At 32.6% G+C, this 26332-nt stretch overlaps 3 protein-coding genes across 9 annotated transcripts; 2 read left to right on the top strand and 1 right to left on the bottom strand.

Annotated features, from left to right (window-relative positions):
* The first annotated feature begins 1747 nt into the window (after positions 1 to 1747).
* Positions 1748 to 8376, top strand: LOC107937226 (protein EMBRYO SAC DEVELOPMENT ARREST 30). Of its 2 annotated transcripts, none has more exons than XM_016870080.2 (11): positions 1748 to 2147; positions 2260 to 2476; positions 2576 to 2666; positions 3888 to 3958; positions 4039 to 4127; positions 4209 to 4452; positions 5101 to 5213; positions 5417 to 5507; positions 5726 to 5854; positions 6603 to 7156; positions 7482 to 8376. In XM_016870080.2, the coding sequence occupies exons 2-11, from the start codon at positions 2312 to 2314 to the stop codon at positions 7906 to 7908; spliced, it is 1974 nt and encodes a 657-aa protein (XP_016725569.2). In that variant the 5' UTR covers positions 1748 to 2147; positions 2260 to 2311; the 3' UTR covers positions 7909 to 8376. The 2 variants fall into 2 exon arrangements, with proteins under 2 accessions (XP_016725569.2, XP_040965127.1); XM_041109193.1 differs by having other exon boundaries at positions 1755 to 2147; positions 2582 to 2666.
* LOC107922444 (myb-like protein X) lies at positions 7832 to 10523 on the top strand. Of its 3 annotated transcripts, none has more exons than XM_041109197.1 (2): positions 7832 to 7970; positions 9489 to 10523. In XM_041109197.1, exon 2 carries the CDS (start codon positions 9586 to 9588, stop codon positions 10363 to 10365), a length of 780 nt encoding a protein of 259 aa, XP_040965131.1. In that variant the 5' UTR covers positions 7832 to 7970; positions 9489 to 9585; the 3' UTR covers positions 10366 to 10523. The 3 variants fall into 3 exon arrangements, with proteins under 3 accessions (XP_040965131.1, XP_040965130.1, XP_016707979.2); XM_041109196.1 differs by lacking the exon at positions 7832 to 7970 and adding an exon at positions 8686 to 9074 and having other exon boundaries at positions 9339 to 10523; XM_016852490.2 differs by lacking the exon at positions 7832 to 7970 and adding an exon at positions 8695 to 9074.
* A 456-nt stretch (positions 10524 to 10979) lies between these two features.
* On the bottom strand, positions 10980 to 13883 carry LOC107937237 (F-box/kelch-repeat protein At1g16250). 4 transcript variants are annotated; one of them, XM_041109194.1, is made up of 5 exons: positions 13756 to 13883; positions 13582 to 13645; positions 12868 to 13270; positions 12209 to 12784; positions 10980 to 11957 (listed from the first exon to the last, which is right to left on the bottom strand). In XM_041109194.1, exons 3-5 carry the CDS (start codon positions 12948 to 12950, stop codon positions 11384 to 11386), a joined length of 1233 nt encoding a protein of 410 aa, XP_040965128.1. In that variant the 5' UTR covers positions 12951 to 13270; positions 13582 to 13645; positions 13756 to 13883; the 3' UTR covers positions 10980 to 11383. The 4 variants fall into 4 exon arrangements, with proteins under 4 accessions (XP_040965128.1, XP_040965129.1, XP_016725579.2 ...); XM_041109195.1 differs by having other exon boundaries at positions 12868 to 13267; XM_016870090.2 differs by having other exon boundaries at positions 12868 to 12954.
* Positions 13884 to 26332: the final 12449 nt, after the last annotated feature.

Genomic DNA, 26332 nt, shown 5'->3' with positions numbered 1-26332 from the left:
TTTTCGAGGTGATCCAATCACACCTCATTAAAAAGGATTGGTGGCGACTCCTTTTTTTTTTTTTTCGTCAAAACCCAAGTCGACCCCGTTTTTTCAAAAACATGGTGTCAACAAATGTCAAATAAAAGAAAAGTAATTCTATACGGATTTTACTTGTGGTTGGCGTTAAGCCCACCATAGATCCCCTAATTTTACCATTGTATTATTTCTTTAACAGGAATTTGGGTCATAACTCTAACAATTCCATTAGTTTCAACCACTCATCATTCCTCGAGTAATTAACTGGTGCTTCATTGACTCAATTTCCTTTTAACAAGCCATTGTATTTCCTCCTGCTTTGCATTTTATCTTAGAAGAGTATTTACTCTCTTTGTAATACCCACTACCCAGTATAAACAGTATTCCACGTAATGAGTGCTACGTTCAATGTCAAGGGGTCACCTATGATCATCATTCTCTTTTCGATCTATAATAAATTCTCTTAACAAATTTGTTTAGTTGATTTTTACTAAATTTATAGAAATTTTACCAGAGTTTTCCTGTAAAATCCATTATCGAAATGATAGTTTAAAACATCATCTATAAGCTTTATCGACATCCACCTCTCATTTCCTTATTACAACCTACGCATAAAACTAAACAAATCCAGGTGCTAAGTTTTCCTCTAAAATCAATGGTGCTTACATGATTCCTAATAATACTATATATAATTATAAATAAATCTGTTCCTAATGTTATATTAATCACCATTGTCTTTTTAGCTAAGCATTTTGTTTTACTATTTATAAATCACTTTCATCTTTTATGATTGATTTCGGTAATATTAAAACTTTATACCAAGTATGTTATAACCTTACATAATTATTCACTACTATATCTCAATTAAGCTTTTATAAATTTCTCATAAATTGATTTCTCCTTAATAAACAGTAATAGAAACCCACTGTAAAATGCTATCGATGTAATATAGTCATTTAAAGTAACACAATACTGATGTAATTTTGTATGGATAATATTTTAACGATTTAATTATTATATTTTTCAGTATGATTATACTTGTCATGCATGCAATTTTTTTAATCAATTCGATATCTCTGTGGTATCGATCTAAAATATTTTTTATATTAATATTGATTAAATAATGAAAAGTCTTTTTTACATGAAACAAATACATCAAATACAACATGCATAATCTACCTGAATGGAATATAAAATATCATGATTAAATTGTTAATATATTAATTATATAAAACTATGCGAAATAGTGTAAAACTAAAATAACTTTATATCAATATATAAGTGAATATCTCTCCAAAAAATAATTAATATCACTATTATCATTCTTTGTTTCTTTTTTTATCTCGTTCAATTATATCCATCCAAAAACACTAAAATGAAATATCCATTTAAAGATAGATTAAATCTCAATAGAATTTATTTATTTTAATACAATGTCTAAAATTATATATAATCTCTTTTTAACCTTAAAATAAGAGGATAAATATACTCAGTGCGCTTAAACTTACATTCTTCTAATGCTAGTACCAATCTAACTAAAATTGAACCAGTAAATTTGAATAAAATGTGAAGTGATCGAAATTTGGTAAATGTATTGAAGTAGGCACCATGCTTTTAACTTAGAGTATCTACTTGACCCAGCCCAATTATTAAAGTAAAAGTTAATTATAGTATTAGCTGTCTAAACGTGAATTAAGTGTTAGCTAAGTGGGTAAGTGTAATATAACTTAGTTTCAGTCATACACGCATTAACGAATTTACAATGAGAATTCTCCATCCTCTTTGAAACACTTTGTTTTCTCTTAACCTCTCTTCATTCTTCTTCATGCATTCTCTCTTATCAATTCTCTGTTAAAGTTCCTTCCATATTTCTCTGTTTGTCTTGTTGTGGGATTTTTTCCCTTGTGATTGCATCGGAGGGTGTTTAAAGTTTTGTGTTAAGTCCATTGCTTCCAATCCAGATTTGAACTCTACCCACTTCCCAATTCCCTGTTTTCCAGCCTAATAAATCAAGGGGGAAAATGAAAAAGAAGGTTCTAAATCTTTGATTCAAATCTGGGTTCTTCATGTTGTTTGGTGGTTTTCTAGAACTGGGTTCTCTTCACTGGGGGCTTGCTGCAACTTTCCAGGTAAAAAAAGAAAAAAAAAGAGTCTTTTTTCATTATGTTTTATTTTACTTTGATTTGTTTTAATGTGGTTTTTTGGAATTTTAATGTATATATTTGGATTTTTGGATTGTAGGGAGAATTGGGTGTTAAATTCAACATCCAAGAAAGTAACTTTTTGAGTTAAGATGGCGTTCAAATCTAAGATAAAATGGGTTGCATTATTTGCATTGACTCTATCTTTGGCATCTTTGGTTGCTCATCTTTCAATGACAAAGTTTTCAAGTATGAATTTAGTCCAGTATAGTGCAAAAGAGGCTTTAAGCCATGATTTTCCTAATAGTGGATCACCAGTAAGTTATATATATTTTCGGATTTGAAGAACAAATGCTTTTTCTTCATCTGTTTGGTTGTATAATTTGTTGGTTTGATGCTGTTTATTTGTTCCTAAGTTGAAGACTAGAAGAAATAAGAGGCTATGGGGTGCTGTGAGGTCTCTGGAGTCTTTGCAACCACATGCAAACCCCAGAAGCAGCTATCCTGGTAAAGGGTTTTGCTCAAACTACTTAATTATGTAGTTATGCTTTTATACTGCCAAAAAACCATAATGCTGAATGTCGGATAGGGGTACATGTTTTTGAAGGGTCATATCGCCTACCATGTCTGAAAATGTGTTAGACACAGTTGTTGGACACTGGCAACATAGACATAATGTGCCCATGTATTCAAGAGGTTGTCAAATTTTTATGTTTTTTATAATGAAGTAATGATAGATTTATCTTTGTTGTCTAGGTGATGATAACAGGCTAACTAGATCTTGCACCGTTTTTTAATTTGGATAATATTTTTAGCTTTCTTAGTTATGATATACCCCTGATTTGACATCTTAATGATAAGCCATGATCAGTAGAAGAAGCTGGACCAATGATTATCTATGCAATTTCAAAAAGTTTAGAGCACTATTAAATTTTGAAATGGCATTGATAAATTGTAATGTCCTAGCTCATGTTGGTTGATTCCTATCTTGAAATCAATTGAGAAATAGATTTCATCATTTGGTTTGCGAGGACCACTGAATGCTCCCATGACGTGGACTAACCACTAATGTTTTTGTATTTTTTTTTCTCGTTATTGCCAATGGAACTCTTTTTTTTTTCCTTCACAGTTCTTGATGACTGAGGTGCATATGAAATTATTCATGTTCTTGTTTGAAGTGTAGAACTCTGCTGTTTCAAGAGTGGGGACTTAGGTTATACCAACATATCTACATCTTCAGCTTGTATAAGAAGTTTTTCTCTGATGATGATGATGAGAAATGTCCATTAGGTTTATATTTGTGTTTTTTAAATCTAAGTTTGTGACAAAAGCAATATAGCAGTGGCAGGTAATTTAATGAGCTGCTGATAGTACAATTTTCTTTGTAATTTCCATGATCTATGTTACTGCAATTCCTCATTTTTCTTGAAGTTCTCATTCCTGGACATGAGCGTGGAGATATGATCCTCCTAATACATGAAAACTTAGAAAAACTTGAACATACCTGTATCCAACATCTACAATCGAATCCAAGTAACATAGTTTATGATAACTCTTAATAATATTTTTACTACATAAGTTTGATCAGAATTGCAATATTCTGTTGACTTTCCAATTAAATACAACTGCTACTTCTTGTTTGGCTGTTCTTGTTGCTTGATAATTGAATATCTTCAAAATAATTCTTTTAATCTGTTGATTAGTAAATAATCATCTCTCCTTTAACAGTTCCAGATGAAAACACTAATGGTTTCATCTATGCAAAAATTTTTGGTGGATTCGAGAAGATAAGATCTTCGGTATGACCTATTAGATGCACTAAAGTATCTTTTTCCTTTTTTTTTATTGGCCGTTTGTAACATATTTGTTAAATTTCTAGATCTGTGATCTTGTCACCATATCCAGGCTTCTAAATGCTACTCTTGTAATTCCAGAGATACAACAAAGTACCCGCTCAAAAGGTGTCAGGTATAGTTGCTTATTGTATTTGTTATAAATTGATTTTCAGGCCTTGTATGATATGTTCTTACCCGATTCATTGTTATACAGTTACAAATTCAAGAGTTTTTCCTATCTTTACGATGAGGAGCAGTTTATCATGTTGCTTAAAAATGACGTCAATATTGTAAAAAGCTTGCCTGAGTATTTAAAGGCCGCGAGACGAAGGAGTGAGTTCCCTACTTTCAAGCCCAAAAATTCTGCTTCTCCAAATTTTTATGTCAAAGAAGTTTTGCCAAACTTAAGGAAAGCAAAGGTTGTTGGGTTGATTGTCACGGGTGGAGGGTGCCTGAAGGTAGTTCAAAGTCTTATAATTGTACTTTTCTTTTCTCAAGAAACATTTGAAGTTAATTTTTGCTAGCAGTTTGCTGGTGCAATATAGGTTTTTGACTGATAGTAAAATTTTATGTTTCTTTGTGTAATTTCCCTGCTTGAGTGTTAGAGGTGATTGCATGTCTGTCTCAAGTGCAAAAAAAGTCCTCAATTTATAAGCAAGTAAACCGTGCTTCATGGTTTTTATGTTAGGCAAGGGAAATATACCACACCTCACAGGTGAATATTATGCATCTGTTTCTATTTATTGTTTGACTTAGTGTTGGATTTTGACAAACTTGTTTGACTGGAGCTAGAATCCGGTGGTGTTTTGGGTTAGAGAGAGGTAACTGCGAAAGGGAAGAAAGAGGAAGATGTTGGGTGTTTTCATTTTAAATGAACAGTAAACGCCAGAAATTGATTTTCTCTAAGACCTTCCAAACAACAGAGAACAATTTTTTTTCATGAATCTATCTTTTAGGATTTTTTTAGAAAAATTTCTAGAAATCATTTGCAGTGAATTAAACTGAGCCTGATTGAAAATAGTTTAGTGTTTCTTGTGATAGCATACTTTTAACTCAAAGTCAAACTATAAGATTAAATATTAAAGTAGTAACCATGTGTCTTTCAGTCAATTCTTCCACCTAGTATGTCCGAGTTTCAGAGGCTTAGATGCAGGGTTGCTTTTCATGCACTCCAGTTTCGTCCTGAAATTCAGATCCTTGGCCTCCGGATGGTTGAGAGGTATAATTTCCTTTTGCCTTTCTCCTGAAGTCTTAAGTCATTGAAGTGCAAGTAAAATATATAAAAGTAATCCAATGCTCAATCAAGATTTATCCGATTCTTTGTGCTACATATCATCTTTTTGTAATGCATCTGCTACTATACTTGCACAAGTATCATATGCCTACTTTTGGATGGATCAGAGCTTACTAATCTTCCTGCAGGCTACGAGCATCGGGACAGCCTTTCCTAGCATATCATCCGGGTTTAGTAAGAGACACCTTGGCGTATCATGGCTGTGCTGAACTTTTCCAGGTCAGCTGTTTATGTCTTTTCTTTCCCGTATCCATGTCTACCCTACATTCCATCTTTTCATTAACTGCCCTGAAGTCTATGTCAAATTCAGCATTTGATGTTCTTTTGAAGTATATTGCAAATTTAACAAAAAAATAATCGAAGGACTTCAATTGTCATGTTTGTCCAGTTCTATGTATTTTTCTTTACTTCATCCAAGTATTTGGTGCTACTTGTAGGATGTTCATACGGAACTTATACAATACCGAAGGGCACAGTTGATCAAGCAAGGAATCATTAATGATGAACTAAGCGTTGACTCACACTCTCGAAGAGAAAATGGTTCATGTCCTCTCATGCCTGAAGAGGTATGTTACAAATAGAATTCACTGTTGCAGACTGAGGTTGTGCCTGATACATGTTATTTGTGTAGGATCCTTTGATAATCCCAGCAATTTCCTTGTTGCAAGTTCAGTTGATTGAAATTTATCTATCGAAGTTTAAGCTTTTACAACTTTCTGACCTCTAATTATGGGATTGGATTCTCAAGTATGCTTTTATTGGTTCTGAATTCTATTTTGTTTGGGAAAGAACATTGAGGCACTCAGCCAGCCATTAAGAAATTTTATTAGTATTAGCCAATCTGAGCTAGCAATGTTGAAAATGAGAAAAATGGCTTTTGTAAAGTGAAAGACTAATTGATTGTAGTTTTAAGCTTTATTAGCATATATATACAGCCTTGGAATCGCCTACATGTTCGGTCATCATAAAAGTAACTCAGGAGACAATGAGGAATACAATGGAGAGAAAACAGGATCGAAAGAGTTGGGAAAAAGAGTGAGAAACCAGAAGGGCAGAAATAAAGTACGACCGGATACGGAAAACTTAGTATTCCACTGATCCAGTGCTGTTGTAACATTACCAAACTAGAGTATTTATGATTATGACTCATATTTCCTTAATGAAAATGCAAAATCCACTCTAACCCTTTTAAACATATAGCCTAATAAGTACTTGAGATAATCCTCCAGTCAAGAAGACATTAAGGATGTTTTAATGACAACATAATGGATTGTTGTGCTTCTCTTATATTCATTTATTTCCTGATTTTTTCAGGTTGGGCTTCTTCTTCGTGCATTGGGTTATCCTTCTAAAACAATTATATACCTGGCAGGATCTAAAACTTTTGGTGGTCAACGTCTTCTGAGCCCTCTACGTGCATTGTTTGGGAACCTAGTAGATCGCACTACATTGTGCAGCAAAACAGAGTTGTCAGACTTAGTCGGTCCTGAAGCACCTCTGCCTGCTGATATTTTCCGACTACCTCTTCCAAAAAGAGAACAGCAACTTATAGACCAGTGGAAAAAGGCTGGTCCACGGCCCCGGCCTCTTCCTCCACCTCCTGATAGGCCCATATACCAACATGAAAAAGAAGGTTGGTATGCTTGGATTCTGGAGAAGGACAAAGAACCGGACCCTTCACCTATGGAACATAGGATGCAAGCGCACAGGTTAATTTGGGATGCCCTAGATTATATCGTCTCTGTGGAAGCAGATGCTCTTTTTCCTGGTTTTAACAACGATGGCAGTGGATGGCCAGATTTCTCAGGCTTGGTTATAGGACAGAGGTTATACGAGAGGGCTTCTTCTAGGACATACCGATCAGATAGGTCTATATGCACAAAATGCTGCTCTTTTTTATATATTTACATGCTATTCAAATTCTTCTCTGGAATTCTGTAGATCATTGTCATAATATTCGCATATTTGGGAGGAATCTATAAGATTTTAGTTATCTATTCTTGAGATCATGTAGTTAATTAGCTTCTTTAAACAAAGTGATAAACTTCCTTTCATGGCAATCTTGTTTTTCTCCCCCTTACCTGCTAGTTGGTTAGTTTGCCTGCCACCAGATTCTAGCTAAGTTTCTTTGAATAAAAATTAGTTCATCTTTATATTTATGTTTGACACCATCTGTTTCATTTCTTCAAACAGGAAAACTATTGCTGCACTTTTCAACATTACGCGTGATGAAATGTACCATCCGAAGCGTGATTGGATGTTATCGGTTAAGGAACATCTCAACAGAAGTTTGAGTGAAGATGGTTTCTTCAGGCAATCCCTGTTGTCGAAGCCTAACTCTTTTCTGTCGCATCCACTTCCCGAATGCTCTTGCAGAATCCCTTCTGTTGAAACCACAAAACAAATAAAAGGCAAAGATGGCAGAATTGTTTTTGGAGGTGAAGAGGAGTGCCCCAAATGGATGGAGTTGGCTAGGGCTGAAGGGGCTAGAAACGACGACATGGAATCAGCAGAAGATGATAATGACACAGTTGAACAGCTAGAACCCGATGCAGTTGATGCCACAAGTAGCTTAACATCGCTGATTGATCATGATGAAGAATGGGATCCAAATGACTAACTGGTCACAGGAGATGATACAAACTCCTCCCTACATCATCAAAGGACTGAATTCAGTTTCCGGTGAGTTGTTCTGCAATGAAACTTTTCATGTCACAAGGGTAGCAGCCATTCTTTTATTTCACAGCTTTTGAGATAAAATAAGTAGTCAATTACTTTTGTCTTCATTGAGTAGATTCATTCAATCAAATTCTCCAGGCACAAAGAAAAACCAGAGAGTTATTTTATATGGTTTATACAGTCAAAGTTTTCTAACATTAGAAGAACAGTGGAAAGAATTGCAGCCTTTAGCATTAAAATTGCCCTTCTTATTAGTCTTCATGGGAGAGAAACTGAAACTCTGCTGTAAATCTGAGGTTCTGCAATTTTTTTTTTACTGTTACATGTGTAAATTTGCATAGAGAAAGGATTTCAATGACAGTTTTGTAATAGACCATTCTGGTATCATGTGATTTATTCGATTTTTTTTAATTCTTTGTTTCTTTCTTTTGGATAAGTATTTTGTTTATTTATAAAAAAATGAAGCAGGATAACCCTCTCAAATTTCAACTTGGTGCAACATGTAACCTTTCCAAAAGAAAGAACTTCAAATTTATGATTATTATTTCTGCATGGTGATAGAAGGCAAAATATTGTTAGAGATGATGGATGGGTTCAACCATTTTGTTAAATATAATAATTTATGGTTGCACTCAAAATTTAGAGTTAAAATTGAGTCAAATAAAAATGAAAAATTTAATCGTATAATTACAATAAAATAAAAAATGTTATTAGATTATGTAGTTTAAGATTTCTTAACACTTCTTGAACATGTATCTTCAAAATTGATGGACCAAGTCTAATAAATATTAACAATATGTAAATAGGAATAGAATGAGGTGGAAAATATTATATAAATTGGAAAAGAATAGAATAGAATAAGCTGGAAAAGCGACCCGACAAAGCAGCTAAGCAACAAGTGAGATGAGAAAGGCAGAGATGGTTGGACCGCGTGGCGTTTTGCAGTGTAACATTCAGACTCACCCTCCATCTTCCTCGCTTCCCAATCACTGCCCGTCCTTTTTGCTATATAAACTAACTCACCCTTTCCATTTTTTTACACACACTCTGACACCATTTCCATCTGCAAAATCAGAGGTTTTTTTTTGGCTTAAGGCGCACGTACCTGTGAGTTTAGATTCCATGCTGTTTATTTTGGTTTTGCATGTTTCAAGATTAGTTTTTTCTTTTGCACCCATTTCTCTCTTCTTAATGCTTGTTAATACAAAAGTTTGATTTTTGTTGATTCTTGGTGTTTTGATATGTTTATTTTGGTTTTGGATGTTTCATGAACACTTCATATATATATTTCCTTTGCATTGGCCTAGCAACCCTTTCTTGTCTTCTTTGTTCTTACAATATGCAATATGTTTCCTTTTCTTACAATGGCAGTTGAAGTATGAGCTTTGGATCTCAAAAGCACATCATAAGGGATTCCTAGAGTTTGAGATGAGATTGTTGCAGTACTCTTTATTGAGATTTGAACAATCATACGTCTTATATCCCAAGTTTCTACTTACATTTTGGTCTTGTTTTGTTTAGTAAAGCGGGAAAGGATGCGAGTTGGAGTTGTGGCCAAGAGTCTAAATCCATAAAGGTCAAGAAGGAAGAATTGCATTTCTAAGTGGAGACGAAGAATATGGAGCCGAGCGGTGAGAATGAAGAGAAGGCGAAATCGGTAGAGACAGAAGAGAAGAAGGTCGAGGAAAAAGAAGAGGAGAAGGAGAAGGAGAAGGATACAGAGGTTAAGGAAAAAGAAGAGAAGGAGAAGGAAAAGGATAAGGATAAAGAGGTTAAGGGAGACGAAGAGAAAGAGAAAGAGAAAGAAAAGAAAAAGAAGAAGAAAGACAAAGATGGGAAAGAGAAAGAGAAAAAGAAAAAGAAGAAAAAGGATAAAGAGTTAGAAGAAGGAAAATCCGAAGAGAAAAAAAAGAAGAGGAGGAGAAAGAAGAAGAAGGATAAAGGTTCTTCTTCCTCATCGTCGTCATCGTCATCTTCTTCTTCCTCGTCATCATCTTCATCTTCTTCGTCGTCTTCTGATTCGGATTCAGATAAGAAAAAGAAAAGAAAAGAGAAAAAGAAGCAAGAGAAGGAAGACGATAAAGAGCCGAAAGAAGATGAACACAAAGAGAAGAAAGATGACGAGACAAAAGAGAAAAAGAAGAAAAAGAAGAAGGATAAAGATCATGAAGAAGGTGAGGGAAAAGGCAAAGTCAAAGATCTTAGCAAGCTAAATCGAATGCTAGAGAGAACTAATAAGAGATTAGAAATCCTTATTGCAAGAAAGGCGGACATCGAAATGCGGATTAAAGAAGCCGAGGAGAAAAAGTGCAGTGAAGCTGCTGCTGCTGCTGCTGCTGCAGCTGCAGCCGCAGCCAAAGCTGCAGTCGAGGAACAGATCACCGAAGCCACACTCTGAGTAAGTGGCTCCGACAAACCAATATGCTATAGACGTATTCAATTTCAAACAATAACATACGTCCATTAATGTGAAAAAAAGATAGCTACAAATTTACAGAAAACTATTTGTAGCAGTCCAATATTATTTGAATAAGATAATAATGTGATTTTGAGTTACCATTGGTGATACTTGATGCTAGCATGTTGACATATTTTACAATTGTTAGACATGTTCTCAGTATGGTTAATGATCAGTTCATGTCTGAGATACACAACAGAAAACTGAAGTTCAATCATAGTTTGGTCACAAGTGGTAAGTGTAATGTTCATTAACAAGTTAGGACGAATTTTAAATACTTACCTGTCCAAACTAATCCATGTGTGGATTAGAACAAACATTACCTGCATTAGCTGACCAGACAGCTCAGAACAAGCAACTGCACCTACATTTCAGAAGTTCCACAAGTTGTTCATGGCAACCATAACACAAGCTTTGGGGGCTATGAAAAAACAGGATTACAGGTTCTGCAAGCCATATCCAACACTCATCCTGAGTCCGGATTAGAACAAGCATTAGCTGCATTATAGGTTCTGCGGGTTATGGATAACAGGATTACTTACAAGTTCTGCGGGTTATGAATAACAGGATTACTTCCAAGTTCTGCAAGCACTGTTCAACAGCATATTTGAAAATTTTGAGAATTACAGAGATGATTATTACATATATGAAGAACAAAGGGTACAAGGGGGTAAATTGTAGTCAACTTCCATGATTTCTCTTGAAATAACATATCCAACTAATAACATGAACAGATCTAGACAAACTTCTGCTGTGCTATGTTCTGTGACGGTAATTGGTTACTCGAAATAAACCCGAGGGTTCTAATTCGCTCTGGGACTCATGTGACTCCAGGTTTGCCATCTAGAGATATGTGCTGCTGCTGCATGTGAATTTGCATTTCAGTATTGCTGCTCTATGGTTAAGGGTGCTTGGTTCTGGAGAGTACATGAGAAAATAATTTTTTCTTTTTTCTGAATCAAGGAGTGTATTTTTCCTCCATGGAGGCACAGCCTAGGATCGAACCACCAGCTGGACTACACATCGGCCGGATTTCCCTCCAGTTTAATGGCCTCCGTAACGGATCACAAACTCTCACCCCAGCTAACCTCACCACATCAAACCTCCCAGCCCCTGAATCTTCCCACTTGAGAACCTTTCCTCCAAGAACATATAATTCATGTCTTAGTGCAGCAAAACCATAACCAAAGGCCTCAAGTTCTCGACAGTGATCAGGAAGATGAACCGGAGGAACAGCACCAACATTGTACCACTCTCCTCTTAAAGAATCTCTAGTTTTAACTAAGCTCTCCCCCCAATCCACCACGGTATAAACTTGATCATCCCCCATCACTTGAACTGCAAATTGCATTGCCCTCGAAAAAGGCCATATGTCATTGACTGTGCACCATGTTTTATTTGATGGATCGAAAATTTCGGATGGGTTCTGCTCTGCCAAGCCTACCTGGTCACTCAAAACATGAAATTTGCCTTTATATGATATACCTAGGCAGTCCATTTGTGGATTCGGCATTTCTGGCATATCCTCCCAACTGCAACTACCATTGAAGTCATAAACCAAGCCAAAGGAATTTTGCAAATAAAAGAAAACCATACATAGGTTATAGATTAAAAAGGTAAGAAATATATGATTCGGACACATTTTCAAACAATTAAAAATCCACCGGATGTCATCAACGATGCACCAGATGCAAGTAGTAGAGAGTTACAGTTACAGTTAGATGTTTTATCAACCTTCTAATATTAAACAATAACATATCATCCTTGAAAAACTGGAGCTTACCGATCACCTAGCGGATCATAAACTTCAGCAAGAGAAAGCCCTCGAGGATAAGATAAGTTGCGCCCACCAGAAACATAAACTTTCCCTGACATAACACAGCATGCAAAGTGAGATCTTGGTGTTTGCATACTCGATAATCTGGTCCACTGTTTCTTATAAGGATCAAACTGTATAACAGCATTTGTTATCACAGGGGTTTGACGCGGATAAGCAGTATCACGTGGAGCATGGGAGCCACCGATCACAAGGAGCCTATTGTGGACACACACACATGAAAATCCAAAATGCTGTAAGCCATCATGTTCAGTTGGAATCTTTGGCAAAGGATGCCATCTATCGGCTTCACGATCATAGGCAATCCACTGATTATTGGAACGTTCGGTCACAACAAATAACCAATCCCCACACCATCCTTGGTTAGCTTTATAATTTGCATACTCGGGGCTGCGAACCAAATCTTTCCACCTGTTTGAGACAGATTCAAGCACCCCATGGTAACCATGTGACAACCTGGCTAGACATCTCAAAGCCAAATCATCCGGCAATCCAGGAAGAAGAGCTTCTTGAGCAGATTCCCTAAAGTGAAATGCAACAGTAAACAAGCTTAACAAAACTTTGAAAACCACTCTAGCAAATATGAAAAAAGATAAGAAACTAACAGTGCACAAAGATGAAGACCATCAGTTTTCTCGCCTTTTTGGGGAAATTGGTAAGGGTTGATGCCATAAAATTTGCAGGTCATTAAACTGTCAAAGTTGTGATAAACTATATAAATATCAGAGGACGCACATTCAAAGTCCCTAATCAATCCTTTTACAATTTGCAAGCTCCCTATAGTCTTGACATTTGCTTACAAACAAAACTCATCAACAGCGGAGTTTAAAGTTTCCAGCAATAAGGGTTAGACGGTTCACCATATCCCTAAAGACGTATATAAATAATACACAGCACACACGAAACACAATAGAAAATGATACAAACAATGAGCTTCATCAACAACAAAAGAAAAATGTGCCTACGTCCCAATAGAAGCCGGCAGCAGCGCACCTGGGCATGAAGCTTCTACAAAGATTCCAATACACTTAATGAGTTACATAAAGCATCTTGATCCAGGACAATCACGTGACACTTACACAACCATTCATACATTTTTAATTACTTAAGGCTTTTCCTCTTCGGTTTTTGCTATTTTTCTTATCTCCATTGAAAATATACCTTCCTTAACAAGTTCCCTGAGCAATTATTTCTATAGCATAATTCGAAAATTAACAAAATAAATAAATAATGAAGCTAAGTAACAAACGAACAAACTTCAATTGAAAATTAAAAAAAAAACCCAAGCTCATAATTGTAATAGAAGCAATATGACTTACATGCTTCAGAAAGCCGATCGACATAAACCTTAAAGACTAGAAAGGTGAACTTGGAATTAACCACCTGCAAAACAAAAATTAATAATAATTTGATTAAAGGACAACAAAGGAAAGTAGATTTTTTCTGAGTAATGGGTAATGAAGAATTTTGGGATTGTATTTGAATTTTTTTACCTTTTGGATCAAAACTGCTGAATTTGAAGAGAGGGAGAAAGAAATGACTTTGGATGATAAAAAGTAGTGTATTTTTAAAAGGGGAAGAAAGCAAAATGAAAGAGAAATTGGAAGGAGAAGGAAATAAATAGAAACTTGGACGTGGCACTGCCTTTTATGTCTTTACATTAAAATTTTGGATCTTTGTCTTAGGGTCCACTACTGTAATATGCTTGCTTGGGCCTCCACATCCTAGGGAAATATTTCCAGAACTCGTCCTTTCTCCTTTCATATTTTATTGGGTAAAGGCAATAACATTCGTTTTATTTTACCCACTTAATTATTATTATAATGTTTCATAATTATATATTTTAGTCACTTGTCTAATACAAATTTAAAGTGGATTTTATTTTATTGATCTAATAATAAATTTAAATATTTATATATTTTATTAATTTAACTCTAAATTTAAAAAAATTCAACAAAGGTAACTTTTAATGTTTATAAGCTTTGTCATTTTAGTCCTAATTATAAATATGTTAAAAAATATTAAAATTAAAAAAAGTAAATATAAAAATATTTTAAGATTTTTTTTATACTCAAAATGACTTTAAACTGTATCTTTCACTTTTTTTTATTTATTTCTTTCAATTAACAAAGTTGGAAATATCAAATGTCATGACCTTGACTTGCAGTCTCTTTCCAATACTTGAGCTAGGAAAGATAAATACACGAGAGTAGAGAGCCTAAAACTAGTACTATATCTATAGCAAATAATAAGGTCGTCGGAGTCGGTGTCATCAACTTAACCATTTTTATAAGTTTATAAATTTGTTAATTTTGAGCTTCTTTTTTTAATTAGGAATTTGAAATGAACAAGGTAGTAAAAGAGAAAAAAAGGGGACTAAATCAAAAGAGATTGAATAAAAAAATAGCTTTAATTTATAGGTTTTTCGTATGTTTGGTTGAGTAGAAAATAAGCATGGTTGATAAGAAAAAATAAATATAAATTAAAAAAAAAAAGAGTAAATGTACAAATATTTTTAAGATTTCTAAATATATTTTATAATTTTTTAGAATTAAAACTAAAATGAAAATGTTTAAAAATATTAGAGAGCTAAATTTGTTATTAGGCCAATAAAAAGAGTCTCATGTTAGACTTCCTTTATTTTAACAACAAGAGTGACTAAAATATTTAATTTCAAAAAGTTGAGTGACTAAAAAGAAAAAATTAATAGTTAGGTGATCAAAATAGAAAAAATAAATAATTGGATGATTATTATTGTACTTTACCCAATTTTATTCTAGTTAGACAAAAAAAAATTATGTTTAAAAATTATGTTGATATCAATTTTGGAAAACCTGTATCGTTATTCTTTATTAAAAAATTGACATTTTATTTATGATTTAAATGTTGAAGAAGCCCTAAACTTTTTTAAAATAAAAATAATGCTTAATAGTAAAAGAGGCCCTCAACAAATAATAATAATAATAATAATAATAATCAAGTTTTTATGAAAATTTTGTATCAAATTGAACCCTTGTAACTGAAAAATAATACTCACCAGGTCATTGGTTACCTTTGATCATTAATGTGATTAATGATTCAAATAAATAGTGACAAGTCATGTGGATTGCATATTGAGGTAACATTTAATAAATATTTTAAATATTAAAATATTAAAAATTAAATATATTTTTTAAAATATTTAAAATGAACTTGGACAACTAGTTGTCCAAGTTTATCTTAAACTTGATTGTTTAAATAATTACTAAAAATTTAAGAGAAAGTATGAAAAATTATTAATAGTTATAAGAAATTATTAAAAGTATTAAAAATTAGTCAAAGTATTTAAAATTTATTATATATGGAATAAATGTGAACAAGTTATTATCCAGTTTCAAATGCACATGGACAATATTTAAATTTATTTTAGATGTGAGTCACCGACTCTTTAAATAATTATTAAAGAAATTATGAAAATTACTGAAATTTTAAATATAATTTTTATATTTAAAAATTATTAAAACATTAAATTTTAGTTAATTACTAAAAAGTACCAATTTATTTAAAGAATAATTATGGAAAATTAATCATATATGTAATATATTATTTAAACTTTCACTCATATAGTAGATGATATATAATTTAATACGTATAATATATATTTTACATTTAGTTACAATTTGTAGCAAATCAGACAAGATTATCTTATTGAAAGAATATAAATTAAATACTATCACATCAACTATAATTTAAAAATCATATAATTGCCGCAATATGGCGGAAACCACCTAGAAAAAGATGCAGCGGAACCAGCCAACATTTTTTATAAGTCAAAGCCGTCGTGAGGTTGAAGGATTAGGGAAGTCCCAGTATTTAGTGCATATTATATTTCGATCTTTTTTTTATTATATATTTTTAAAACGTATAAATTAGTCTTCTTATTAAATTTTATCTATTAAATAATAACGTGAAAGGTTAAAAATTCATGTTTAAAAATTATTTTTTACGGGTAAACTATTAAAATTACTATTAAACTAGGCCTTCGTTCTATTTTGATCACTCAAATATTATTATTTATTTAGTCATTAAACTTTTTAAAATTAAATATTTTATTCACTTCAAATTGATGTGGGTTTTTTATTAGTTTAATATCAAAATTAGCCTTCTAATGTTTACATATTCTATCAATTTAATCCTAAATATAAAAATTCAACAAATTTAGCCTTTGATGCTTACAAAATTTTTTATTTTAGTTCTAATTCTAAAAAATTTAATAAATTTGATCTTCAACATTTATAAAATTTATCATAAAAATTAAAATATATTTATTTGTTTAAAAAAGAATCATTTTTAACTTTTTATAACCAATCAGCTAATCCATGTGAGATATTAAGTTACTTGTAGCAATTTCTTCTACTATAATTTAAACAACACCAAATGACAACTTCACTAATACTAAAAGGTTTACAAATTAATAAAAATCCAGATGGGAGAGAACAAATGTTGGGATGATATTGAAAGCAAAGGCTACCATCCTTTTTATATAATGGTTGAGGCGGCAACCATTTTATCCCTTTCAATGTCGGGTAAATGAGCCAACAACCAATAGTCATGTCATATTCATCCAATGTATGGATCGCTCTTAGTCTTTCTTCTTTGTATCGTGTAGCTTTCTTCTCTTTCTTGAAAGCCCCCTTTTCTTCTCAATGCTCTCTTCTCGCCCCGCTTTGTGTCATTGGCATCCTTTTTTTATCATCAGTTTCCCTTTCCCGTGTACCCCATTTTAACTTTTGCTCTACCATTAAATGGGCATGGATGATATTAGTAACCACACCGTGAGGTCCACGTCTCACCAATCATTTTTCCCTTTTTTTTATATTATATTTGTGATGATATCAACGTCTACTAAAATTAATCTTTAGAAGGTACGTAAATTCAAGTATTAGAGATGACATTATTATGAGGATCAACTACAAACTTCAAATAAAAATTTGTTTAATATTTTGAAAATATAAGTTCAAATTTACCATTCTCTCTCACTCCCTCAATATTGTACTGAAATTTTTATGGTTCTCGTCATCTAGCTTGTCCTTGCCAACACATTCTTACCTATTTGCCTTCTTTTGACAAAGTCTATTTGGTATGGAGATACAAGATTCTTCGTACTCTTATTCATTTTGTTAACCATGATGTTGGTAATAGTTTTATACCCAACATTACACAGATTAATATGTCTATAATCATTGGCGGATACAAGAGGGTGCAGGTAGGAGCCACTGTCCCTAACATTTTATTATTGACGTGGCACTATTTAGTCTCATATGCCAAGTCAACAAATAATTAAACAAATTCAAACAATTCCCAAAATTTATTTTTAAAAATTATTAAAAATAACAAAATTTTGGAAATTTAAAAAATAAATATAAAATTAAAAATAAATATTATAATTTTTAAAAAAAATATTAGATCCTAAGACTCATCATTTTTATTTCATTTATGATAAAATACAATAAAAGGAAAACAAAGAATTCTTTTAATAAATTTTAATGACATTAGAATTTTTTTAGTTTATTTTTCAATATTAATTTTTTCAAAATTTTAATTATATATATTGAAAATTTTAGATTTTTAGGGATTTTAAAAAAAAATTATTTATTTGACGACGTGGCATATGAGACAAAAATAGTACCATGTTAGTAACAAACACATGTGGACTACCATGCAAGATGCCATAGCAGCGCTTGAATGCCACACCAATAAGTTAACAATGACGTTAACGTTTCCTTCCAATTCTGATTTATTTAACAAAAATTAAAGGTATGAGGGCTAAATGAGGAAAAAAAAAAGAGAGACTTGTTGACACCATTTTTGGATTAAAAACGGGGTCGACTTGGGTTTTGAAAATGAAAACTAAAAACGGGAGTCGCCACCAATCTTTTTTGTGAGGTGTGATCGGGTCACCTCGAAAAGTAGTTGTTTTTAATAACCGATTTAATTTTTATCAAAACAATGATTTTGGTCTACGGAATTCAAAAAAACGGGTTCGGGAGTCGGTTACGTACGAGGAAGGATTAGCACCCTCGTAACGCCCAGAATTGGTACCTAGTTGATTAGTTAATGTCTTAATGTCGAAGATTGAAAACTTTAAAGAAATTTAAAATACGATCCCTTTTTTAAAAAAAAATTCGAATGGCATGAGTTTAAATTCAACAGGATATTTGACAATTTGGTTAATCGGGAAATCGAAACCCAGCACATTAGGGCACGTTCCTTGAATTTTCGAATGCAAAATATCGCCTTATTTAAAAAATCCTCATCTCGAGAAAACGACATGTCATATCCAATGCATTAGGACACAACGTATCAAATTCCCGATACGAGAGTACATGCCGAAAAATTTATTTATTTAAAAAGACTTTTAATTATCTCGGGTCTAGAAAAGGGATCATGCCCAGTAAGTTAGGACACGATCTTTTCTTAATTCCCGAGATCGTTTGAAAACTCGAGTTTGAAAATATTCACGTGTTTGGATTTATTGTGAAAATCGAAACCCAGTAAGTTAGGGTATGATCTTCTCGAATCTAAACACGAAGTGTCATTTTTTAAAACAAATTTTGTTATATCGAGTGAAATAAAAACACGAAGTCGTAATAAAAATGTGAAAGCAAATTACATTATTATGCATGGCAAAACCATGATGAATACAAAAGTATAAAAATAATACGGGCAATAATACTAAAATAAAATAAAGAAAAAGAACAAATCGATAACATACGAAATGATAAACCATAACATATAAATAAAATGCGCAAATACATATGAATATTATATAAATATATATATATAATATATATAAAAATGTGCATGTGAGATATATAAAAAAAATAAAACATGATAAATATATATATGTATAGATATAAAAGAAGCCATATAAAAATATAAATATGTATACGTATATTCGTAAGAAAAAAAAAGAAAAACGGTTATATAGATATATAAAAAGATATTAAGTCTTTTAAAAAAAAGAAATGATAATAATATTATACATGTATATCTAAACTATCATATAATAATAATATGATGAATAAAAATGATATAAATAATAATAGAAATAATAATCATAATAATAAATGATAATACATTAAAATAGTGAAGAAAATAATGAAAATGCTAAAAAGGGGACTAAATCGAAGTATAATCTCAAATACGGGGCGAAATCGAAATAAAACAAAACAAAAAGGACTAAATTGCAACGCACGCTGAAAAGGCGAGGGCTAAAACGGAAAATATCCCGAATATTGGGACACGTGTCCCTTCAGTGAGCACAGGACTAAATCAAAAACGCTAAAAATAATTTGGGCGAAAATTATAAAATATAAAAAGTGCAAATAGGACTAGATTGAAACACCCAGAAAGGAAGAATGACCAAATGGGTAAATAACCCAATCATCCAAAACACGCGGATCCTGAGACGCGGGTCGGGTCGCGCGTGCGGGTTCCCCACCAAAACGACGCCGTTTTATGTTTAGTATAAAAAACCAAAAAAACAACCAGTTTCTTCATTTTACAAAAAACAGAGAAAGAGGGAGAGAGAGAGATGCTCTCTCAGGCCACAAATCCCGCCTGGGACTCCGGCGAGCCTCCGCCGTAGCGCCACCGTGTGCGGCGGCCAGAGGCTCAAAATTGGACCTTTTTGGTCCTTTTTTGTAGCCCGTTCTTCTAGGCGAGGATATGGGGCCGAAACTCGCAAAAAGGGGAGGCCAAAGACTCGAAAATGAGCCGAAACTCCTCGCCTTCTACCCCTCCGGCGCGGCTTTTGTAAGAAAGGTACCCTCTTTTCTTTTTATTTTACTATCTTTACTTATATATATAAATGAAAAGAAAAGAGAATAAAATAGAAAAAATCTTCCAGAACGAAAAGAAAAACACCTTGAATCCGTTTTTAATATTTCTTTCAATTGAATCTATTTTTGTTTTTACAGAAGTTGCCCGGAAAACCCAAATTACATTTTCGTTGGCTTTTATAGCTGATTTTGCTACTGTTTGTGTCCTTTGCTTGCTTATTTTCTTCTTTGCAGGCATTTAATGGGCATGGTGGTGGGTCGGTGGCAGAGAGTTGAGGTGACAGAAGCAGGTGGTGGCAGCGACGGCAAGTGGGGCACTAGGGTTTCAGTCTTTGAAACCCTAGTCTGATGTGGGCTTGTCCATTGGGCTTGGGTATTGGGGCTTAGTGTTTGGGCCCCGGGTTTTAATGGGTTTGTTGGGTAAAATGGCCTGTAACAAGACTCAATTGAAAGAATTTGAATGTAGTTTGAGGGCTAAAAATGTCATTATGACTTTATGTAATTCATGTATGTATTATGGTACACAAATTGTGTAATGTACCGATCTCTATGTATTTATAACCCAAAGTCCTATAAAAGACATGTTTCAATCAAGAAAAGGAATAAGAAAAGACTAATAGCAACTAATTCCTAAAGAACTACAATTACCAGAATATCATTTATATGATCTTTCTCTATTATTTTCTTTATTTACAACACGTTATCAACACGATCAAGTCTTTGACGATGTAGTGAAACCTTTAAGTTTTATTTCATCATATCAAGGTAAGAATTGTGATTTCCTTAACATGTGTGTAGATACTTAATTTTGGCTATCAATATTTCATCTCTTCTTAGATATAAATAAGATTATATTTCAAGAAATTTCAAGAAATTGCACTTCTATAGATAATAACAAAGTTAACTCAAGACAATAATTAGTGTTGTTTCATTTAATATCTCTTCCCAAAGAACAACTAATGAGAATATTTTTTGTTCAGAACAATCATTGTTTGAGAATGGCTATGTTTGGAACATCTATGCTCATAATAGAGATTTATTTTAGAATAATTGCCATCTAGTCTAGTTCTCTTTTGAGAACGACTACTATTGAAAGCAACTTCTATCTAGAAACAACACTTGTTTCAAATATTTTCATTACAAGAATAATTATATTCAAAGCAACTATCATTTAAAACATACTATGGTTAGAATAATTGCATTTCAAGCATAGTCATTATTTAGAACAAGTTCTTTTCAAAAAAAAAATCACCACAAAATAATTTTTGTTAGGGAAAATATGTTGGGAACAACTATATTGAGAATAACTGATATTTGAAATAGGTCAGAATAACCTTTATTCAGGAAAAATACTTGTTCAAGAACAGTTATTTTTTAAGAATAGATTGTGTTTCAAGAAGTGTTCCATAGAAGATGTTTCACTACCACTTCACCAACGTAAAAGAAGTGAAAATAAGCCTGGATTATGATAGAGTTCTTGGGTTTTCTTCACTGAATGTTCTGAAGAACTTGGCTTAGTGGATCACATAAGGAGATGGCTAAAAGATTTCCTCTTAAACTTTCATGTAACATTGAGTGCTTCTCCTTTCTTCTTTTAGAAACATAGTGAACTATATTGTTCATGACTATCACCAACACCAATACCTTAAACTCTTTATTAATAAAACATTTAATATATTTGTAACTGGAAAAAGTTAAAATTATTACTCCTACTAAATACTTGGCTTTGTAACTTCTATTTTTGAAACATATGAATAGGACCCTATCACAACTTGTGAAGGGACTTTTAGGCACTTTTGGCATTTTAAGTCTTGCAAACCCTTTTTAAAGCTCTCTCAACTTATTCCTTCGCTCAACGTTATTCTTAGTTACACTTACTTTTTCTCCACCTTACAAACCATCACCTACTGATACAATCAAGGTTACGGGGACTACTCTAGTCTTACCTTTCACTTTCTCCTAGTACATTCCATCCACTTGTTTGCAACATTTATTCTCTCTAACAAATATTCCTCCATAATGTGCTACATAGAGGTTTCATGTATGTTCTTGTCACACCTAAAAATATAGGGGGTTAGTTGTAATGAATAAGCAAGAAATAAGCCTTAGGCTTGATAGTTAGTTAGCTTGTACATCCCTTAGAAGTCCTAAATTCAAAACACACCTCTCCTATTTTTTCTCTTTTTATTTTCAACAACCTAGGATGAAAATTACATTTGAATAAATAATATTTAGAGTGAAAATATAACAAGAATTGACAGTAGCCCAATTGGTTAAGCATCCACTCTCCCTTTACATACTAGGTTTGAATCATGGCACCCTTCCCTATTTCCATTTTAAATTTCGGCTAAAATTGGGTAATTTACCATGCAACCCCTTAAATTTTGAAAACCCTAAGTATTTTAGTCCTTCTTTTCCTAATTACCCTAAGATTTTGATTTCTTTCCTATTTCAACTTGAATTCTCTATCTTTTCCCTTTAAATTCTTTTTTTCTTTTCTCCCATTTTTCTTTTCATCAAATTGGTCATTCCATTGCTAAAATTATTTCTACTCTCAATATCAAATCAATCTACGATAAATTGGTTCTCTACTGATTGTTGAATTCATTGTTGATAGCCTCTGTAATTCCATCAAGTTCAGTAAATGCATCTAGATCTAAAGTTTAGGGCCCAAACTTTTGTAAAATTTCTATCTGATATTGATCTTTCAAATCAATTAGTCGATGTTTCACAGTTCTTGATGAATCTTTCATTAATATAATTGGATCTTGATAGATTTTAGAAAATAAACCCTAAATCGTGTACAAATTTCATTTGAAGTACCCATTACAGGTTCATTGGACCATATTTGAACGCGAGGGACATCGCTCGAAATCTCGATGAAAGTTTGTATTCTTTTACAAGCGAATCGGGACAAGTCGTGCCTTGAGATAGGGCCATACTGGCGTGTAGACCACCTGTGTGGACCACATGACCCCTCACATAGCCATATCTCCTTGAAACCCTAGGTTTTTCGATTTTCACACGGCCTAGGATCCTTCACATGGCCTGCCACACGGTTGTGTCTCCCTTGCACCTTGATTTTACAATTTCCAAACAACCTTAGTCTATTATACGGCCTAACCACACATACATGCAACACCTTCACACAATCCAAGGCTTCCCACACGGTTTGATCACAGGGCCATGTGTCCTATGTTTACAGATTTTATAGTTTTTGCTCAAAATTTTATGTTTTGTGCATATTAGCCTCTGAATGGTTCTAGAATAGTTTTTAGTATTTTATTTTATTCAATTGAGTCTTTAATAATATAATTAATGTTAAAACCCATGATTTGTTTGATTGAATTATTGTTACTATATAATTATGCATGATATCTGAACAATATGTATACCTATTGTATATGTATTTGTGATTGTACATACATCATGCCTTATGTTACCATTAAATCGAACACTTAATAAATCATGACTCTTTCTATTGAGTTGCTTTGTTATAAGCATATTATTTTCTACTATATTAAACTGACATAAACATATTGATTGCTAGCGTATTTTTCTATTAAAATCATAACTAAATGCTACTGTAATAATCTGCTTTGAGCATTCCATATTGCATTACATGGGGTACGACGGTATGAACGGAGGAAGTGTTAGCGGCTTGTTTGCATCGATTAGTGGTTTATCCAAATCGTTACAGCGATTTTAATCTACAAATATGTTGTGCACCCACAACCTACTAGCAACTTGTCTACAAAAACTCTATATCAAAAACTTCAGTGGTTCAGCCACCCTTTTATTATAAGTGGTTCATCTACACTAAATTAACAACTTTTATTTGCACCGAATAATGGTTTATCCATATTGTATTAGCAGTTTATCTACAACGTTTAGTGATTCATCCACACTGTGGTGTAAAGGAAATGAAGTTTTGGGGAACTTTTATTATGGTGTGTAGCGGCGGGGTAGGAACTTTTTCTAATAAATTGAAATTGCATTGTATTCATAAGCCATACACATGATTATGAATACTGAGATGTTATGTTGATTAGTTGATGTGAATTACTGATATTCTGTATTGCTAATTAATTATGATTTATTCTATGAATTGATGATTCTACTTGATTGATCTACTGTTTGCATTGGTTTTCTTGTTACTGAACTTACACTGAGGTTCATAGCTCACTCCCTTTTTATTTTTCATCTTTACAGATAACTCACCAGGTTAGGACGAGGATTAGGCATATGGAGGGCTCGACTCGAATCAATTTCTATTAAGAAGTATTTTAAGATTTTCTATTTGAAATTTCAATTATTTGGAGAATTGTATAGCTTTATTTCAATCGTGGCATGAGACTTCTATTTTGGGTTTAGTTAAGCATGCATGATATTTAATGTGAACTTAGGATAATGAAACATGGGTTAAGAATTAATTTAGCTTAAACTTATTCTGATTTCACTTAACTAAAACTAAATTCAATTATCACTTTTACGCTGCTAAATTATAATTAAAATCTTGAGTACTAAATAAATTGATAGTAGACGAGATTTTCAAAGGTAAACTTATACATAAGTTTGCGACTTTAAATGGTTTTCTTTTAACTCGTAAGTTTTTCAAAAATAGACTAAGTTTTTTTCACTAAAAATAAACAAGTGCTCTAAAATGTCTGTTTTATAAACCTTGATAGTTTACTGGGCCATCTTGGTGGCTAATGTTCCCAAATTTGGGTCTAACATTTAGGCCAGGTTGAGGAGTATTACAATAAACGCCGATAATGACGGTAGAACAATCGTAAAGCAATAAGAAAAGAAAAATAAGAACTCACAAATTTTACTTGGAAACCCTTTCGGGAAAAAATCCATTGGTAGAGGAGGAAAATTTTACTAATGTTGAAAAACGAATGATATAAGAGGAGTTTTGACTACATCTATTTAAGGGTTGAAAAACCCTATTTTAATTAAAGTCAAATAGAAGAAGATTAGTTCTATATGGATTCAACTTGTGTTGTATGGTCTATACCGCGGGGACTCCACCCCTTCACCCATTATTTTATCACTGTATTTATTTCTTCAATAAGTGACAAAAATTGGGTCACATAATCTCTAACAAAGAGGTTACAGTTGTTGTTTCTATGTCAAAGTTTATATGTTTAAATGTTCTATGATGTGATTTATTCAAGAATTTCTATCTTCTTTATATCTACATTATTATCGACTTATAAATAAATCTATAATGTCAAATGTTATATAGTTTAAGTTTATAATTATTTGAGATTTTTGGAAGAAATTATCTATTAGAGTCCTTGATCCATCTTAATACCATGAATATTTGTGATACAAGGAAATCAAATATCCTTATACGATTGCACAAATTAACTAAATAATGAAAATTGATTCGAAGAATCAAAATATGGCTATACCAAAATTTTTAAAGAGTTGGCGTTAGAAATTTTGGTGTAGGCTTTATTAAAATATTTATGAGTTTGTTCTTAGAAATTTTGATATTCCTTAAAAAATAATTTGGTATATAATTTGTAATCTATTGAATAGGATAAAGCTTATCCTAAGTTTTTTTTTAAAGCTTAAAGCATGTTTAGTTCGATGGAATTGCTATTCCATTCCGTCACTATTTCATGCGCTACAGTAATTCATTCATTTTGTTCACTGTTTAAGTGATTCTGTAGAATTCTATTGCACCTTTATTTCCTCAACTCTTGTAATAGGAATTCAGTGGTGAGAGCTCTGAATAGCTACTCAAACTCCCACCGTACAAAAAAAAAATTCTTTTATACAAAAACTGTTATTTCTATCTCAAATCAGTGAATCACAAATCAAAGTCAAATTAACAATTTTTACTTTTTTACTTTAAATTAGACCAAAAAAAAAAATTCTCTGAGCTTCAAGGGAATATATATAGGAAGTAGACGTTGAGCTTACAAATCTAAAATGAATAAATCATAAGTTTTTAAAATAATAATAATATGAAGTCAGAGATGAACTGATGAAGCGATGACCGGTGCATGTAGCGACGATCGGCGGTGCATGCAGTAGTTTTCAAAATTGGCTTTTTTGTGTTCTTGAATGAAGAATAATAGAAATATTAGGAAGATGGAGAGGGAACGAGAATAGGAACAAGCTAGAGAGAATAGAAATGTAAAAAAAAATGGAGGATCAGAATGACAAGTGAGAACGTGCTTTTCTAGAACCTTTGAATGACTCTATTCCATTAATAAAATTTGATGATTGA

The sequence above is a fragment of the Gossypium hirsutum genome, chromosome D13 (genome assembly GCF_007990345.1).
Source record: "Gossypium hirsutum isolate 1008001.06 chromosome D13, Gossypium_hirsutum_v2.1, whole genome shotgun sequence".
Lineage (NCBI taxonomy): Eukaryota > Viridiplantae > Streptophyta > Magnoliopsida > Malvales > Malvaceae > Gossypium > Gossypium hirsutum.
This window is presented reverse-complemented; position numbering and strand designations above follow the sequence as displayed.

What these genes read in the sequence shown, in the direction of transcription:
- LOC107937226 (XM_016870080.2), top strand. Translation starts at nt 2,312, where the DNA reads ATGGCGTTCAAATCTAAGATAAAATGGGTTGCATTATTTGCATTGACT. An exon ending in CCCCAGAAGCAGCTATCCTG is followed by an intron (nt 2,667 to 3,887) that starts GTAAAGGGTTTT and finishes CTCCTTTAACAG; the next exon opens with TTCCAGATGAAAACACTAAT. An exon ending in CGGGTGGAGGGTGCCTGAAG is followed by an intron (nt 4,453 to 5,100) that starts GTAGTTCAAAGT and finishes TGTGTCTTTCAG; the next exon opens with TCAATTCTTCCACCTAGTAT.
- LOC107922444 (XM_041109197.1), top strand. Translation starts at nt 9,586, where the DNA reads ATGGAGCCGAGCGGTGAGAATGAAGAGAAGGCGAAATCGGTAGAGACA.
- LOC107937237 (XM_041109194.1), bottom strand. Translation starts at nt 12,950, where the DNA reads ATGACCTGCAAATTTTATGGCATCAACCCTTACCAATTTCCCCAAAAA. An exon ending in GGTCTTCATCTTTGTGCACT is followed by an intron (nt 12,785 to 12,867) that starts GTTAGTTTCTTA and finishes ATTTCACTTTAG; the next exon opens with GGAATCTGCTCAAGAAGCTC. An exon ending in TATGATCCGCTAGGTGATCG is followed by an intron (nt 11,958 to 12,208) that starts GTAAGCTCCAGT and finishes TGGTAGTTGCAG; the next exon opens with TTGGGAGGATATGCCAGAAA.